Genomic DNA, 18,385 nt, shown 5'->3' with positions numbered 1-18,385 from the left:
TCAGAGAAGAACGGACAGGTCCGTTGCTCCATTCAACAAAATGTCCCTTTTAAACTAGTTCCTTCTATTAAAAATTATTATTCTTTAGTGACCACAGGACAGCTGGACCGTGAATTAGTGTCAGATTACAACATTACAATCAGTGCCATTGACGAGGGCTCTCCTCCTCTGTCCTCCTTCAAAAGTGTTCACTTGTCTGTAGGGGACATCAATGACAACCCACCTGTGTTTGAGGAACAATCCTACAGCGCATATGTGAGTGAAAATAACAAAGCTGGCTCCACTTTATGCTCAGTGAGTGCTCAAGACCCCGACTGGAGACAGAATGGCACAGTAATTTACTCTCTCTTACCTGCTGAGGTGAACAGTGCCCCGGTGTCCTCCTATGTGTCTGTTAACGAAGACACGGGGGTGATCCACGCCGCCAGGTCATTTGATTACGAACACTTGAGGAGTTTTCAAGTCCACGTGATGGCCAGAGACAACGGTTCTCCTCCACTGAGCAGCAACGTGAGCGTCAGTGTGTACATATCGGACGTGAATGACAACTCTCCTCAGATACTTTACCCCGCCCCGGAGGGCAACTCCTTCATGACCGAGCTCGTCCCCAAAGCTGCACACGGAGGCTCTGTGGTGTCCAAAGTGATAGCGGTGGACGCCGACTCTGGACAGAACGCCTGGCTGTCCTATCATATTGTCAAGTCCACAGATCCGGGACTTTTCACCATTGGTCTGCACAGTGGAGAGATCAGGACCCAGCGGGACATTTCGGAGTCTGACAGCATGAAACAGAACCTGATTGTGGCCGTGAAAGATAACGGACAGCCCCCTCTCTCTGCCACCTGCTCCATGTATTTACTGATTTCGGATAACTTGGCTGAGGTGCCAGAACTGAAGGACATTACTTATGATGACAAGAATTCCAAAGTAACCTCTTACCTGATCATCGCCCTGGTGTCCGTGTCCACCTTCTTCCTGACTTTCATCATCATCGTCCTGGGTGTGAGGTTTTGTCGCAGGAGAAAGCCCAGACTGTTGTTTGATGGAGCAGTTGCCATCCCCAGCGCGTATCTCCCTCCTAATTACGCAGATGTTGACGGCACAGGGACTTTACGCAGCACCTACAACTATGACGCCTACTTGACAACAGGCTCGAGAACCAGCGACTTTAAGTTTGTTTCTTCTTACAATGACAACACGCTTCCTGCTGACCAGACTCTCAGAAAAAGTCCAAGTGACTTTGATGAGATGTTTGGAGATGCTCACAACTCTCCAGAGGTAGGAAACAACACTATTTAGTCTAGTTGTACTTATTGTTCCCCAAAGATATTCTTGTTCATTTGGTCTTTGTTTCAGCATGTTGAACAACTGGATGTTGTTCAAATATAGGTAACAATCGTTTAAGGTTTACAAGGTGTGTCCTGTTCATGGCCATGGGAAACCTGGCACCTATTCCAACTGGTGAAATTTCAGACTGCATCCTGGCTTGGTTGTTACTCAGTCATAAAATAATCCTTCCAACTTCATTTACTGTTGTCGCTCTTTCCTGGGACCAACAATTCCTTCTGGATTTTTCAACTTGTTGTCAAAGGTCAGTTATTAAGATTGAATTGTGCTGGTTTTGTTTATGTTGGGTCGTCATTTTAGTAAGACTTGAAATGCACATTGGCTTCTGAATTGGCTGCTCAAGTGATTATTGGGTTGTTATTTGGGGCCAATATAAATTTGAGCTTGTAGAACTCCCCATCCAGCTGCATCTGAGAAAGATGTTGTTGTTTTAGATTGTTATTTGCCTCTTCATAAATTCTATAATATTCCGCATTGATGTGTGTCTCATTACCGAGGCTGAAAATATATAGTTTTGTGCTGCTGTGACAGCTTGGCATTGCAGTCTGATTTTATCAAAAACATTTCCACACATAGCAATTATATATACACATTTCAAGTATTTTTTTATTCCATGTTAGTCATTTTATGCATTTCTCATACAGATTATTTTTGTAAATGCAACATGTTCCAAGTAAATACTGTTTTATTTAAGCAAAAACACGTTTCCTGATTATCAATTCATAGTAGTTTGGGAGTTTAATCTAAAGTAGTTCTCATGCAAATCATTTTCTGAGCAGATACATATAGTTTCATGCAGTGAGAGTGATTTGCTCATTTGACATTGTTTCCCTGATTAAAAAGCATTTAATGTGAGTTTTGTGGCACTATATATTTGCATTACGTTTCCTGTAAAGTGCCTACAGCTGTTGCTTGTGTATCTCTTAACACATTAGTCCAGTGCATGTGTTTCATGTTATGAGGGAGTTTCTCTACAAAACAATATACATCTACTGAAATAAGTCTTCATTTGTTTTTCCTACTTTCAATGTATTTGTAAATGAGTCTTATAATATTTATTTGTATATAATAGTCCTCATTAGGATAATTGGAAAATGTTGACGTTAAATAATTAACTAATTAATTAAATAAATAAATAAATAAATACGCTGCCATCAATCTTTACTTAAATGCAATGTGTCATATGTCTCCATGAAACTGTTATTCAATGTGCCTTTATAGTTTAATGCTTATTTGAAGACACACTTAATAACACGTGTAGGATTTAATTAACAAGTGCTACATTTAATTAATGTCACATTTAATTAATAGTTTATGGTGTAATTATTTAATGTGTCACTTATGGTCATGGTCTATATCATAGATGTCAAACTCTGGTCCTCGAGGAACGGAGTCCTGCAGGTTTTGAATGTTTCCCTTCTTCAACACAGCTGATATGATCAGCTCATCAGCAAGTTGTGGATAAGCCTGACAACGATCCTGCTGATTGGAATCAGCTTGTGTTGGAAGAGGGAAACCTCCAAAACCTACAGGACGAGGGACCTCGAGAACCGGAGTTTGACACCTACTGTATGGTCTATATGCTTGCTTTCAATAATTACTATCACATCTGGAGAAAAAAAGCAAATTTGCATTTGAACCATTTAGTCTCAGTGGTGAATGGTGATGTCAGCTGTATTTGCAGATGATGTCACATGGGCTGTATTTGCAGATTAATTCGACCATTTGATTCTATTTTGAAGTGATTTTGAGCTGTTGTAGTGCATTTAAAAAAACGAAACACATTGGAACGTGAATAAATTATTAATATTATTAGTAGTAGTAGTAGTAATAGTAGTAGTACTCGTAGTGAATTTAAAAAAAAGTAACACACTGGAACAGGAATATTATTATTATTATTATTATTATTATTATTATTATTATTATTATTATTATTATTATTATTATTATCATCACCACCATCGTTATCAACATTGTTAGATATTGAATGCACTTTTTAAGCAAATTTATTGACGTGCAGCTTGTGTTGTTTTTTGCTAAACAGCAACCAAGGCCATAAACACTTTTTTTTTTCAATGTCGCTTGTGATTCAGATAATTTGTCACAAAAGGCTAATATAATGACCGTAATTAGACATTATCAAGTACACAAGCGGGTATTTATTTCGTTCATAAGTAATAATTTTTATTTAGTTTTAGAGAAATTATTCCTTGATTGACATAAAGTGGTAGATATTTAGCTGACAAATGCTGTAAAAAAAAAAATAAATTATTCGTAAAACAGAATTAAAAACATGGTGGTTGCAAACGAAGTTTTTTTCCCATTGTTTTTGTTTGAAGAAATATAGGCTATACTATAATGATCATAAAAACATTATTGACAACAAACTGTACTCACGGTGGCGCAATAGACCAGCCTTTAAATTGTTAAACGCCCTTTTTCATCTGTAGTGGACTGACGTGCTTGCATGCAGTGATTTGGGAGACCACATTGTTCTCCAGCCCGCTCGGAAGGCGACCATGATGGATTCTGAAATGTCTTTTTTTACATCGCGCACCTTTTATTTATTTTGCATTTTCCTTTTGCTGCATTCCTCACTTGGAGACGTGAGCTTTTCCTTTCCAGAGGAGATGAAACAAGGATCTGTTATTGGAAATTTAGCCAAGGAGCTCGGATTGGAGACCAGCGCGCTGTCCATCAGAAAAGCGCGCATCGACACGGACGGGAGCGGAAAACGTTACTGTGATCTAAACGTGAGAAATGGCGAGCTGCTTGTGGCCGACAGGATTGACAGAGAGGGGCTTTGTGGCAAAAAGGCTTCATGTGTCCTAAAACAGGAAGTCGTGCTGGAGAATCCACTTGAGCTTCATCGAATTAATTTACACATTAACGATATCAATGATAACGCACCGGTGTTTAATGATAACTTAATTAATTTGGAAATACGGGAGTCAGCCGTCAAAGGAGCTCGTTTTGTGTTAGAGGAGGCGCACGATGCGGATATAGGACAACATTCGGTGCAGCAGTACATCCTAAGGAAAAATGATAATTTCGTTTTGGCTGTCAGTGGTAACACACTAGAGCTCGTTCTTGACAAGGAACTTGACCGTGAGCAGCAACGGGAAATTAATTTGCTTCTCACAGCCTTAGATGGCGGCTCTCCTCAGAAATCAGGTACAGCAGTCATTCACGTCACAGTGCTGGATGCTAATGATAACGCCCCTGTGTTCAGCCAGGCCGTTTATAAAGCCAGTCTGCCTGAAAATTCTCCCCCAGATACAATAGTGATTCATGTTAGTGCTACTGATGATGATGAAGGAGTAAATGGGGAGGTTAGTTATGACTTTGGACATGTTACAGAAGATGTGAAGAAGTTATTCAGCATTGATCGTAAAGTGGGTGCAATAGCTGTAATTGGCACTGTTGACTATGAATCTAGCACATCATATGAAATCCGTGTGAAGGCAAAAGACGGACTAGGACTGTCAACATATGCTAATGTGATTATTTCCGTCACTGACGTAAATGACAACACCCCTGTGATCAATTTAAAGTCAATGTCTGATCCAGTAGCAGAGAATGTGCCACCTGGTACAGAGGTTGGCATCATTAATGTGCAAGACAGAGACTCAGAAAAGAACGGACAGGTCCGCTGCTCCATTCAACAAAATGTCCCTTTTAAATTAGTTCCTTCTATTAAAAACTATTATTCTTTGGTAACTGCAGGACAACTTGACCGTGAACTAGTGTCAGATTATAACATTACAATCAGTGCCACTGACGAGGGCTCTCCTCCTCTGTCCTCCTTCAAAAGTGTTCACTTGTCTGTAGGGGACATCAACGACAACCCACCTGTGTTTGAGGAACAATCCTACAGCGCATATGTGAGTGAAAATAACAAAGCTGGCTCCACTTTATGCTCAGTGAGTGCTCGAGACCCCGACTGGAGACAGAATGGCACAGTAATTTACTCTCTCTTACCTGCTGAGGTTAACGGTGCCTCGGTGTCCTCCTATGTGTCTGTTAACGGAGACACGGGGGTGATCCACGCCGTCAGGTCGTTTGATTACGAACACTTGAGGAGTTTTCAAGTCCACGTGATGGCCAGAGACAACGGTTCTCCTCCACTGAGCAGCAACGTGAGCGTCAGTGTGTACGTATCGGACGTGAATGACAACTCTCCTCAGATACTGTATCCCGCCCCGGAGGGCAACTCCTTCATGACCGAGCTGGTCCCCAAAGCTGCACACGGAGGCTCTGTGGTGTCCAAAGTGATAGCGGTGGACGCCGACTCTGGACAGAACGCCTGGCTGTCCTATCATATTGTCAAGTCCACAGATCCGGGACTTTTTACCATTGGTCTCCACAGTGGAGAGATCAGGACCCAGCGGGACATTTTGGAGTCTGACAGCATGAAACAGAACCTGATTGTGGCCGTGAAAGATAACGGACAGCCCCCTCTCTCTGCCACCTGCTCCATGTATTTACTGATTTCGGATAACTTGGCTGAGGTGCCAGAACTGAAGGACATTTCTTATGACAACAAGAATTCCAAAGTGACTTCTTACCTGATCATCGCTCTGGTGTCTGTGTCCACCTTTTTCCTGACCTTCATCATCATCGTCCTGGGTGTGAGGTTTTGTCGCAAGAGAAAGCCCAGACTGTTGTTTGATGGAGCAGTTGCCATCCCCAGCGCGTATCTCCCTCCTAATTACGCAGATGTTGACGGCACAGGAACTTTACGCAGCACCTACAATTATGACGCCTACTTGACAACAGGTTCCAGAACCAGCGACTTTAAGTTTATGTCTTCTTACAATGACCACACGCTGCCTGCTGACCAGACTATCAGGAAAAGTCTGAGTGACTTTGATGAGATGTTTGGTGATGCTGAAGGTTCTCCTGAGGTATGATCAGAAGTTCAATTTTACTTAGTCTACTTTATTGTTCCTCAAAGGTATTTATCATTTATGCTGTTAGTCTGTTGTTAGAGCTGCTGAAAATCAGACTGTTAGCCTGATTAGTGACTACTCAATCACAAATTTCTCCTTACTTAATCTACTATTGTCCCTCATAACCACCTTCTTTTGGGATCCACTTGTTGTAATTTTTCAGCTCATAAGATTGATAAATTTATGACTTTGCTTCATAAATACTGTGATGCTTTGGCTACAAGTTGAAGCTTGTGTAGCCGGTTGGGGTCAAACATCTCAGGGGTTACATTCTGGCCTCTTCAATGATATAACACACATTGCAAATACACAAACATGATGTATCGATCAATATATTGGGGGGGGGAAAAACAGCAATGAGTCATTTTGTTTGGTTCATATCTAGGGTGCCATGAGAGAACTGTGACACTTTGACAGCAAGTACCCATAGCTGACAGGGTCCCTGTAAATAGTATGTATGAATCATATTTTCAATTGGTGGCATTAAAGTGGCAGAGCTCAAATTGATATTTTCTCACGGTCCCAAATCTTTGGAACCCTTGATTGTTAATGATAACTAAGTTAAAATAACATGATGTGGTTGCTTGTGGAAAAAATATTGATTTGATTTCCCTCCTTTATACTATATGTGTTCAGCATATTTGATTTTGTTGTGTTGTGTTTTTGTTTGTTTGTTTATTTGTTTGCGTTTTTTTTCTTGTGGTTGTTTTCAATACATTCATCAGGTCAGAATAGCAAACCAGTATTTCAAACATTAACCCCCCTAAAAAAAATAAAAAATAACCTAATTATTTTCTCACATTATAGTAAGTGCTTCACTCTTTAGAGAAATTAATTCTAATGCTTTTATGGTCAACAGTTTTTTATTTATTTATTTATTTATTTATTTATTTATTTATTTATTTATTTATCGGTGCAGCATGACTACCAAGCAATCGTTTTATTTGACTTGTGATTTACTGAAGGCAGTTTGTCAAACAAGTCAGTGACCCTATCGAAATACTTAATTTTCAGTTATAACCACCTGCATTTGTTGCACTTGATCAAACTGTTACAAATAAAATACACTTTTATTTAATAGACTAATGTGAGCAAAACAAGTTTGGGCTGCTGTATATTAAAAATAATTAGACTGTATTTACATCAATTTATACTCACGGTGGCGCAATAGACCAGCATTTAAATTATTGAACGCCCTTTTTCTTTTAAGTGTACTGACGTACTTGAATGTCAGTGGTTTTGTAGACCACATTGTTCTCCAGCCCGTTCAGAAGGCGTCCATGATGGATTCTAAAATGTCTTTGTTTCCATCGCGCACCTTTTATTTTATCCTCATTTTGATACATTCTACACACGGAGACGTGAGCTTTTCCTTTCCCGAGGAGATGAAACGAGAAACGGTGATTGGGAATTTGGCCAAGGAGCTCGGATTGGAGGCGAGTGCGCTGTCCAGCAGAAAAGCGCGAATCGACGCTGACAGGAGCAGAAAACGTTTCTGTGAGCTAAACGTGAGGAATGGCGAGCTGCTTGTGGCCGACAGGATTGACAGAGAGGGGCTTTGTGGCAAAAAAGCTTCGTGTGTCCTAAAACAGGAAGTCGTGCTGGAGAATCCACTGGAGCTTCATCGAATTAATTTGCACATTCAAGATATAAATGATAATGCACCACTATTTAATGATGGCTTGATTGATTTGGAGATACAGGAGTCAGCCGTTAAAGGAGCTCGTTTTGTGTTAGAGGAGGCGCACGATGCAGATATAGGACAATATTCGGTGCAGCAGTACATCCTAAGGAAAAATGATAATTTCGTTTTGGCTGTCAGTGGTAACACACTAGAGCTCGTTCTTGAGAAAGAACTTGATCGTGAGCAGCAACGGGAAATTAATTTGCTTCTCACAGCCTTAGATGGCGGCTCGCCTCAGAAATCAGGTACAGCAGCCATACACGTCACAGTGCTGGATGCTAATGATAACGCCCCTGTGTTCAGCCAGGCCGTTTATAAAGCCAGTCTTCCTGAAAATTCTCCCCCAGATACAATAGTGATTCATGTTAGTGCTACTGATGATGATGAAGGAGTAAATGGGGAGGTTAGTTATGATTTTGGACATGTTACAGAAGATGTGAAGAAGTTATTCAGCATTGATCGTAAAGTGGGTGCAATAGCTGTAATTGGCACTGTTGACTATGAATCTAGCACATCATATGAAATCCGTGTGAGGGCAAAAGACGGACTAGGACTGTCAACATATGCTAATGTGGTTATCTCAATCACTGATGTGAATGATAATGCCCCTGAGATCAATTTAAAGTCACTGTCTAAATTAGTAGCTGAGAATGTGTTACCTGGTACTGAGGTGGGCATCATTAATGTGCACGATGGAGATTCTGAGCAGAATGGACTGGTGCGTTGTTCCATTCAACAAAATGTCCCCTTTAAATTAATTCCTTCTATTAAAAACTATTATTCTCTGGTGACTACTGGACAACTTGACCGTGAACTAGTGTCAGATTACAACATTACCATCAGTGCTACTGATAATGGCTCTCCTCCTCAGTCGTCCTTAAAAACTGTTCACTTGACTGTAGGAGACATCAACGACAACCCACCTGTGTTTGAGGAACAATCCTACAGCGCATATGTGAGTGAAAATAACAAAGCCGGCTCAACTTTATCCTCTGTTAGTGCTCGAGACCCCGACTGGAGACAGAATGGCACCGTAATTTACTCTCTCTTACCTGCTGAGGTTAACGGTGCCTCGGTGTCCTCCTATGTGTCTGTTAACGGAGACACGGGGGTGATCCACGCCGTCAGATCGTTTGATTACGAACACTTTAGGAGTTTTCAATTCCACGTGATGGCCAGAGACAACGGTTCTCCTCCGCTGAGCAGCAACGTGAGCGTCAGTGTGTACGTGTCGGACGTGAATGACAACTCTCCTCAGATACTGTACCCCGCCCCGGAGGGCAATTCCTTCATGACCGAGCTGGTCCCCAAAGCTGCACACGGAGGCTCTGTGGTGTCCAAAGTGATAGCGGTGGACGCCGACTCTGGACAGAACGCCTGGCTGTCCTACCATATTGTCAAGTCCACAGATCCGGGACTTTTCACCATTGGCCTCCACAGTGGAGAGATCAGGACCCAGCGGGACATTTCGGAGTCTGACAGCATGAAACAGAACCTGATTGTAGCCGTGAAAGATAACGGACAGCCCCCTCTCTCTGCCACCTGCTCCATGTATTTACTGATTTCGGATAACTTGGCTGAGGTGCCAGAACTGAAGGACATTTCTTATGACGACAAGAATTCCAAAGTAACCTCTTACCTGATCATCGCCCTGGTGTCCGTGTCCACCTTCTTCCTGACTTTCATCATCATCGTCCTGGGTGTGAGGTTTTGTCGCAGGAGAAAGCCCAGACTGTTGTTTGATGGAGCAGTTGCCATCCCCAGCGCATATCTCCCTCCTAATTACGCAGATGTTGACGGCACAGGGACTTTACGCAGCACCTACAACTATGACGCCTACTTGACAACAGGTTCCAGAACCAGCGACTTTAAGTTTGTTTCTTCTTACAATGACAACACGCTTCCTGCTGACCAGACTCTCAGAAAAAGTCCAAGTGACTTTGATGATATGTTTGGAGATGCTCACAACTCTCCAGAGGTAGGAAACAACACTATTTAAGTTAGTTTTACTTGTTGTTTGCCAAAGATGCTTGTTCATTTGGTCTTTGATTCAAAATTTTGAACAACTGGATGTTGTTCAAATATAGGTAACAATAGTTAAAGGTTTACAAGGTGTGTCCTATCCAGGACCATGGGAAACCCGGTACCTATTCCAACTGGTGAAAGTTCAGACTGCATCCAGGCTTGGTTGTTACTCAGTCATAAAAAATCCTTCCAACTTAATTTACTGTTGTGGCTCTTTCCTGGGACCAACAATTCATTCTGGATTTTTTAACTTGTCAAAGATCAGCTCATAAGATTAAATTGTGCTGGTTTTGTTTATGTTGGGTCGCCATTTGGTAAGACTTGATATGCACATTGGCTTCTCTGCATGGGCTACTCAAGTGCTTATTGGGTTGTGATTTGGAGCCAATATAAATTTGAGCTTGTAGAACTCCCCATCCAGCTCAAGCTGAGAAAGATGTTGTTGTTGTTTTAGATTCTTATTTGCTTCTTATAAATTCTATAATATTCTGCAATGATGTGTTTTAGTCTCATTACCTAGCCTGAAAATATATAGTTTTGTGCTGCTGTGACAGCTTGGCATTGCAGTCTGATTTTATCAAAAACATTTCCACACATAGTAATTATATATACACATATCAAGTATTTTTTTTACTCCATTTTAGTCATTTTATGCATTTCTCATACAGGTTATTTTTGTAAATGCAACATGTTCCAAGTAAATACTGTTTTATTTAAGCACAAACACGTTTCCTGATTATCAATTCATAGTAGTTTTGGAGTTTAATCTTGAGTAGTTTTCATGCAAATCATTTTCTGAGCAGATACATATAGTTTCATGCAGTGAGAGTGAGTTGCTCATTTGGCATTGTTTCCTTGATTAAAAAGTATTTAATGTGAGTTTTGTGGCACTATATATTTGCATTATATTTCCTGTAAAGTGCCTACAGCTGTTGCGGGTGTATCCCTTAACAAATGAGTCCAGTGCATGTGTTTCATGTTATGAGGGAGTTTCTCTAAAAACAATATACATCTACTAAGATAATTATTCACTTGGTTTTCGTACTTTCAATGTGTTTGTAAATGAGTCTTATAATATTTATATAGATAAAGGTTCTCATTAGGATAGTTAGAAAATTGTGACGTTAAATAATTTGTTAATTAAATAAATAAATAAATACTCTGCTATCAATATTTATTTAAATGCAATTTGTCATATGTCTCCATGAAAGTGTTATTCAATGTGCCTTTATAGTTTAATACTTATTTGAAGACACATTCATTAACACATGTAGGATTTAATTAACAAGTGCTACATTTAATTAATGTCACATTTAGATTATAGTTTATGGTGTAATTATTTAATGTTTTACTTATGGTCATGGTCTATATACGCTTGCTTTCAATAATTACTATCACATCTTCAAAAAAACAAAAACAAATTTGCATTCGAACCATTCAGTCTCAGTGGTGATGTCAGCTGTAATTGCAAATGATGTCACATGGGCTGTATTTGCAGATGCATTTGACCATTTGATTATATTTTGAAGTCATTTTGAGCTGTTGTAGTGCATTTAAAAAAAACTAAACACACTGGAACATAAATAAATTATTATTATTATTATTATTATTAGTAGTAGTAGTAGTAGTACTCGTAGTCTATTTACAAAAAGTAACACACTGGAACAGGAATAGATTTATTATTATTATTATTGTTATTATCACTACCACCATCATCATCATCATCATTGTTAAATATTGATTGCACTTTTTAAGCAAATTCATTCACGTGCAGCTTGTGTTGGTTTTTGCTAAACAGCAACCAAGGCCATTACACATTTTTTTTTTCAATTTAGCTTGTGATTCAAGTAATTTGTCACAAAAGGCTAATATAATGACCGTAATTACACATTATCAAGTACATACAAGACTGTTGTTTGGTGGAGCAATTGCCATCCCCAGCGCATATCTCCCTCCTAATTATGCAGATGTTGATGACACAGGAACTTTACGCATCACCTACAACTATGACGCCTACTTGACAACAGGTTCCAGAACAAGCGACTTTTAAGTTTATGTCTTCTTACAACGACAACACGCTGCCTGCTGATTAGACTCTCAGGAAAAGTCCGAGTGACTTCAATGTTTGGTGATGACCTCCTGAGGTATGATCAAAAGTTCAATTTTACTTAGTCTACTTTATTGTTCCTCGAAGGTATTCATCATTTATGCTGTTAGTCTGTTGTTAGAGCTGGTGAAAATCAGACTGTTTGCCTGATTAGTGACTACTCAATCACAAATTTCTTCTTACTTAATCTACTATGGTCCCTCATAACCACCTTCTCTTGAGATACACATGATTTCTTGATGGCTTTACTTGTTGTTATTTTTCAGCTCATAAGATTGATAACATGCATGACTTTGCTTCATAAATACTGTGATGCTTTGGCTACAAGTTGAAGATTGTGTAGCCGGTTGGGGTAAAACATCTCAGGGGTTACAATTTGACCTCATCAATGATATAACACTCATCGCAAATACACAAAGATGATCCTTTAATAAATTTGAATTTCCTATTTTCTAGTTTGCTATACAAAGTATTTTCTCTATTTTGCAGTAGCGGATTTGAAAAAAAAAAACATGTGGTGCAAACATGTTTTATGGTGGGGCATAGTGGTGATATTTATGATGTTTAGCATTTATTCTGAATATAAATATATTGTTTTATCCAGTGGTTTGCTCAATTTGTATCGATCAATATCTTGGGGGAAAAAACAGCAATGAGTCATTTTGTTTGGTTCAAATCTGGGGTGCCATGAGAGAACTGTGACACTTTTACAGCAAATACCCAGACCTGAAGGGGGCCCTGTAAATAATATGTATGAATCATATTTTCAATTGGTGACATTAAAGTGGCAGAGCTCAAAGTGATATTGCCTCGCAGGGTCCCAAATCCCCGGAACCCTTATTAGTTAATAATAACTATGTTAAAATCACATGATGTGGTGGCTTGTGGTACAAATATGGATTACATTTTTCTCCTTTATACAGTATTGTACTATACGTGTTCAGCATATTAGATGTTGTTGTGTTTCTAATCTCCATTAACAATTTTACATATGCAGTGTTTTTGTTTGTTTGTTTATTTCTTTGTGTTTTTTTTTTTATTGTGGTTGTTTTCAATACTTTCATCAGATCAGAATGGCAAACCAGTATTTCAAACATTGACCCTCTGCAAAAAAGTAAAATAAAAAATAACCTTATTGTTTGCTCACATTATAGTAAGTGCTTCACTCTTTAGAGAAATGCATTCAAATGCTTTTATGGTCAACAGCTTTCATTTATTTATAAACGTATTTATTTATTTATTTAAGGGTGCAGCATGACTACCAAGCTATCGTTTTATATGAATTGTGACTTACTGAAGGCAGTTTGTCAAACAAGTCAGTGACACTATCGACATACTTAATTTTCAATTATAACCACCTGCATTTGTTCCACTTCATCAAACTGTTAAAAATATAAGATACTTTTATTTAATAGACTAATGTGAGCAAAACAAGTTTGGGCTGCTGTATATTCAAAATATTTATACTGTATTTAAATCAATTTATACTCAAGGTGGCGCAATAGACCAGCCTTTAAATTGTTGAACACCCTTTTTTTCTGAAGTGTACTGACGTACTTGAATGTCAGTGGTTTTGTAGACCACATTGTTCTCCAGCCCGTTCAGAAGGCGTCCATGATGGATTCTAAAATGTCTTTGTTTCCATCGCGCACCTTTTATTTTCTCCTCATTTTGATGCATTCTACACACGGAGACGTGAGCTTTTCCTTTCCCGAGGAGATGAAACGAGAAACGGTGATTGGGAATTTGGCCAAGGAGCTCGGATTGGAGGCGAGTGCGCTGTCCAGCAGAAAAGCGCGAATCGACGCTGACAGGAGCAGAAAACGTTTCTGTGAGCTAAACGTGAGGAATGGCGAGCTGCTTGTGGCCGACAGGATTGACAGAGAGGGGCTTTGTGGCAAAAAAGCTTCGTGTGTCCTAAAACAGGAAGTCGTGCTGGAGAATCCACTGGAGCTTCATCGAATTAATTTGCACATTCAAGATATAAATGATAACGCGCCGGTGTTTAATGATGACTTAATTAATTTGGAAATACGGGAGTCAGCCGTCAAAGGAGCTCGTTTTGTATTAGAAGAGGCACATGATGCAGATGTAGGACAAAATACAGTGCAACAGTATATCCTAAGAAAGAATGACAATTTCGTTTTGGCTGTAAATGATAACACACTAGAGCTTGTTCTGGACAAAGAACTTGACCGTGAGCAGCAACGGGAAATTAATTTGCTTCTCACAGCTTTAGATGGCGGCTCTCCTCAGAAATCAGGTACAGCAGTCATACACGTCACAGTGCTGGATGCTAATGATAACGCCCCTGTGTTCAGCCAGGCCGTTTATAAAGCCAATCTTCCTGAAAATTCTCCCCCAGATACAATAGTGATTCATGTTAGTGCTACTGATGATGATGAAGGAGTAAATGGGGAGGTTAGTTATGATTTTGGACATGTTACAGAAGATGTGAAGAAGTTATTCAGCATTGATCGTAAAGTGGGTGCAATAGCTGTAATTGGCACTGTTGACTATGAATCTAGCACATCATATGAAATCCGTGTGAGGGCAAAAGACGGACTAGGACTGTCAACATATGCTAATGTAGTTATCTCAATCACTGATGTAAATGACAATGCCCCTGAGATCAATTTAAAGTCACTGTCTAAATCAGTAGCTGAGAATGTGTTACCTGGTACTGAGGTGGGCATCATTAATGTGCAGGATGGAGATTCTGAGCAGAATGGACAGGTGCGTTGCTCCATTCAACAAAATGTCCCCTTTAAATTAATTCCTTCTATTAAAAATTATTATTCTCTGGTGACTACTGGACAACTTGACCGTGAACTAGTGTCAGATTACAATTTAACAATTAGTGTAATTGACGAGGGCTCTCCTCCTCTGTCCTCCTCCAAAAGTGTTCACTTGTCTGTGGGAGACATCAACGACAACCCACCTGTGTTTGAGGAACAGTCCTACAGTGCATATGTGAGTGAAAATAACAAAGCTGGCTCCACTTTATGCTCTGTTAGTGCTCGAGACCCCGACTGGAGACAGAATGGAACCGTGATTTACTCTCTGTTACCTGCTGAGGTGAACAGTGCCCCGGTATCCTCCTACGTGTCTGTTAACGGAGACACGGGGGTGATCCACGCCGTCAGGTCGTTTGATTATGAACACTTGAGGAGTTTTCAAGTCCACGTGATGGCCAGAGACAACGGTTCTCCTCCGCTGAGCAGCAACGTGAGCGTCAGTGTGTTCATATCGGACGTGAATGACAACTCTCCTCAGATACTGTACCCCGCCCCGGAGGGCAACTCCTTCATGACCGAGCTAGTCCCCAAAGCTGCACACGGAGGATCTGTGGTGTCCAAAGTGATAGCGGTCGACGCCGACTCTGGACAGAACGCCTGGCTGTCCTATCATATTGTCAAGTCCACAGATCTAGGACTTTTCACTATTGGTCTCCACAGTGGAGAGATCAGGACCCAGCGGGACATTTTAGAGTCTGACAGCATGAAACAGAACCTGATTGTGGCCGTGAAAGATAACGGACAGCCCCCTCTCTCTGCCACCTGCTCCATGTATTTACTGATTTCGGATAACTTGGCTGAGGTGCCAGAACTGAAGGACATTTCTTATGACGACAAGAATTCCAAAGTGACTTCTTACCTGATCATCGCCCTGGTGTCCGTGTCCACCTTCTTCCTGACCTTCATCATCATCGTCCTGGGTGTGAGGTTTTGTCGCAGGAGAAAGCCCAGACTGTTGTTTGATGGAGCAGTTGCCATCCCCAGCGCGTATCTCCCTCCTAATTACGCAGATGTTGACGGCACAGGAACATTACGCAGCACTTACAACTATGACGCCTACTTGACAACAGGTTCCAGAACCAGTGACTTTAAGTTTGTTTCATCTTACAATGACAACACGCTGCCTGCTGACCAGACTCTCAGGAAAAGCCCATCTGACTTTGATGAGATGTTTGGAGATTCTGAAGAATCACCCGAGGTACAAATAATGGTTGCTGATTAATATGTACTTAAATAAATAGCCTGATTGTATTGTTTTTTCAGAAACTATCACCTAAATTCTAACTTTTTAATTTTACAGTTAAATTTATCAAACTGAATACATGTCACTCATTCTTTTTCAAAACTTTTTCTTTAATCTGTCTTCACTCTTTTTTCTGTGAGCGTGTGTGTGTGTGTGTGTGTGTCTCCCTTCTTCCTCACTCTGTTTTAAATTACAATGCAGTTTCTCTTACATTTACATGTGCTGTTACCTTTGCTGAAAAATAATGCAAAGGGAAAGTACAGTACATCTCAAGATTAAATGAAGGTGACGGGTGTGCCACGACAATTTATATTTCTACCATGTCTGCCAGTTTAACTGCCCTTGAATGTAAAGAGTGAATACAAATGGAAAATTAACTTGAGTTGCTTTTCAATATAAGACTTAAAAAATGCTGTGCACGGTTTAAAATATTTTTGCTGAAATTTTATTCTCTCCTAAATAATGTTAAAGTAATATTCATCAGCTTGTCATACACATAATCACAATTAGTATGGTTAATTAGTCACTTTACATTAATAAAAGTGCATTTTTAGAAAACAGGATCAACTTGACTGCTAGTGATCATTATTATTATTATTATTATTATTATTATTATAATTAAACCTTATTAGACATAATTTATTTTTCTATTTATGTGTACTATGTACACAATATCTAATTTTTTAAATAATGCCGTATATGGCTGTAAGTCTCTCATTGTGTCTCAAAACCTGAATTGCATTTTTATTTTTGCATTCGACCAATTAATTACTGTGTTTAAAAAAAATAAAGTCTACAAACCCCTATTCAAATGCCTAGTTTTCATGATATAGATACGTTCTTTATCATATTAAATAGTTTTTTTTTTTTCACCATTTATGTTACCTATAGAATACAACACATTAAAAAAGAAAGAAGGAAAAGACCTACTAGAACAGCTGAAATTTGTTTGGGTTCTTTGGAGGCAGAAGTATGTTTTAACTTCCCCTCTTGAAAAGGTATTATTATTATTATTATTATTAATATTATTATCATTGTTACTTTATTTTATTTTATAATTTAGTTGTCCAGGTTATATGTCACATTAATGGTGGGAAAAGTTGTGAAATTGTTTACATTGATCTCTTTTTTTTTTGTCACAAAAACCTACATATGGCATTTGGACAGGGGTGTGTGAACTTTTTATATCCACTGTAAGATATATACATTATGATGGGGCTTTTAATGCTTTTAACTATTAATGTAATTATACAAATTATGTTTTGTATTTGCGTTAAACACATAAAATAGTTGCGTTTCAAGAGCAGCCTGCACAGATAGATGTGATTCACTTAATCCAAGTATTTTTTCGCTAATACTTAAGTGTGATGATAGACTTGAAAATTGGATGTTTCACCATCTTACTCATCTTTCCTGGTTTGATTCAATACATGTGATCTTGTTTACTGTTTTTTTAGTTGGCTGTGGAAAATTCCATATCACCTTCTAAATAGCTGATTATGAAATTGCTGGTGAGGGCTTTTTAGCCATCAAGTCATCTCTGTGGTGCAATCCTGCTGCATTTCTCTTGTAACTATCCCACTCGGCCTCATGGCGACGCTCTTTGAATATTTGAGTCATCTATTGCGTGTGCTGCTGTAACTGTGTCAGTGAAACTGGAGCATTGGGTGAGAGCTGAAGGCTGTGTGCGCGTGTATGTGCGTGTTTGTGTGATGGAGGAAGAGAACAAGTGTGTGTGTGTGTGTGTGATGGAGGCAGAGAAAAAAATGCATGTGTGGGTGTTTGGAGAGGGTTAGAGAGAGAGAGAGAGAGAGATGAAATGGGAATAGAGAATCCAAGCTGACAGTTTCCCTAATAGAGCATGAGTAACTCGGCTAGAGAAGCAAGGAAGCGTTGGATTGCAGCACAATTTTCACTTCGACATTTTCAGGAGCATGTTTAGGATTTAGCTCGATTTTCGACGGTTTATGAGAGAAGACATTCTCTAAAAATGGACCAGCAAAGCAACATTGAGCACTGGAGGGAATTGTTTGTTTTTTGCCTGATCTTTTCCGTGTCATCTGGAGAGGTACGTTATGTCCTCCCAGAGGAGATGCAGCCGGGTTCCGTCATCGGCAACGTTGCACGAGATCTGGGTCTGCAAGCGAGGGAGCTCTCCAATCGTCGTGCCCGTGTTGTTGCGGACGGAACCAGTCAGCTGTGTGAACTAGACCTGTCGTCAGGCAACCT

The 18,385-nt window shown here is 39.7% G+C and overlaps 1 protein-coding gene across 15 annotated transcripts in view; it reads left to right on the top strand.

Moving 5' to 3' along the window:
- Positions 1–18,385, top strand: part of LOC144058703 (protocadherin gamma-C5-like) — a 252,513-nt gene that overhangs the window by 62,021 nt on the left and 172,107 nt on the right. For 2 of the 15 annotated variants that reach the window (XM_077577138.1, XM_077577121.1), the window contains exon 1: positions 7,555–9,961. The exons of 12 other annotated variants lie outside the window; for them this stretch is intronic. In XM_077577138.1, coding sequence (XP_077433264.1) covers positions 7,580–9,961 — 2,382 coding nt within the window. In that variant the 5' untranslated portion in view covers positions 7,555–7,579. Of the gene's footprint in view, positions 1–7,554; positions 9,962–13,693; positions 16,112–18,385 lie in introns of those variants that run through there. One more of the 15 variants, XM_077577123.1, reaches the window with a different exon arrangement.

This window comes from Vanacampus margaritifer, chromosome 10 (assembly GCF_051991255.1).
Source record: "Vanacampus margaritifer isolate UIUO_Vmar chromosome 10, RoL_Vmar_1.0, whole genome shotgun sequence".
Classification (NCBI taxonomy): Eukaryota; Metazoa; Chordata; class Actinopteri; order Syngnathiformes; family Syngnathidae; genus Vanacampus; species Vanacampus margaritifer.
Note: the sequence above shows the minus strand (reverse complement) of the source record. Positions and strands in the feature narration are given on the sequence as shown.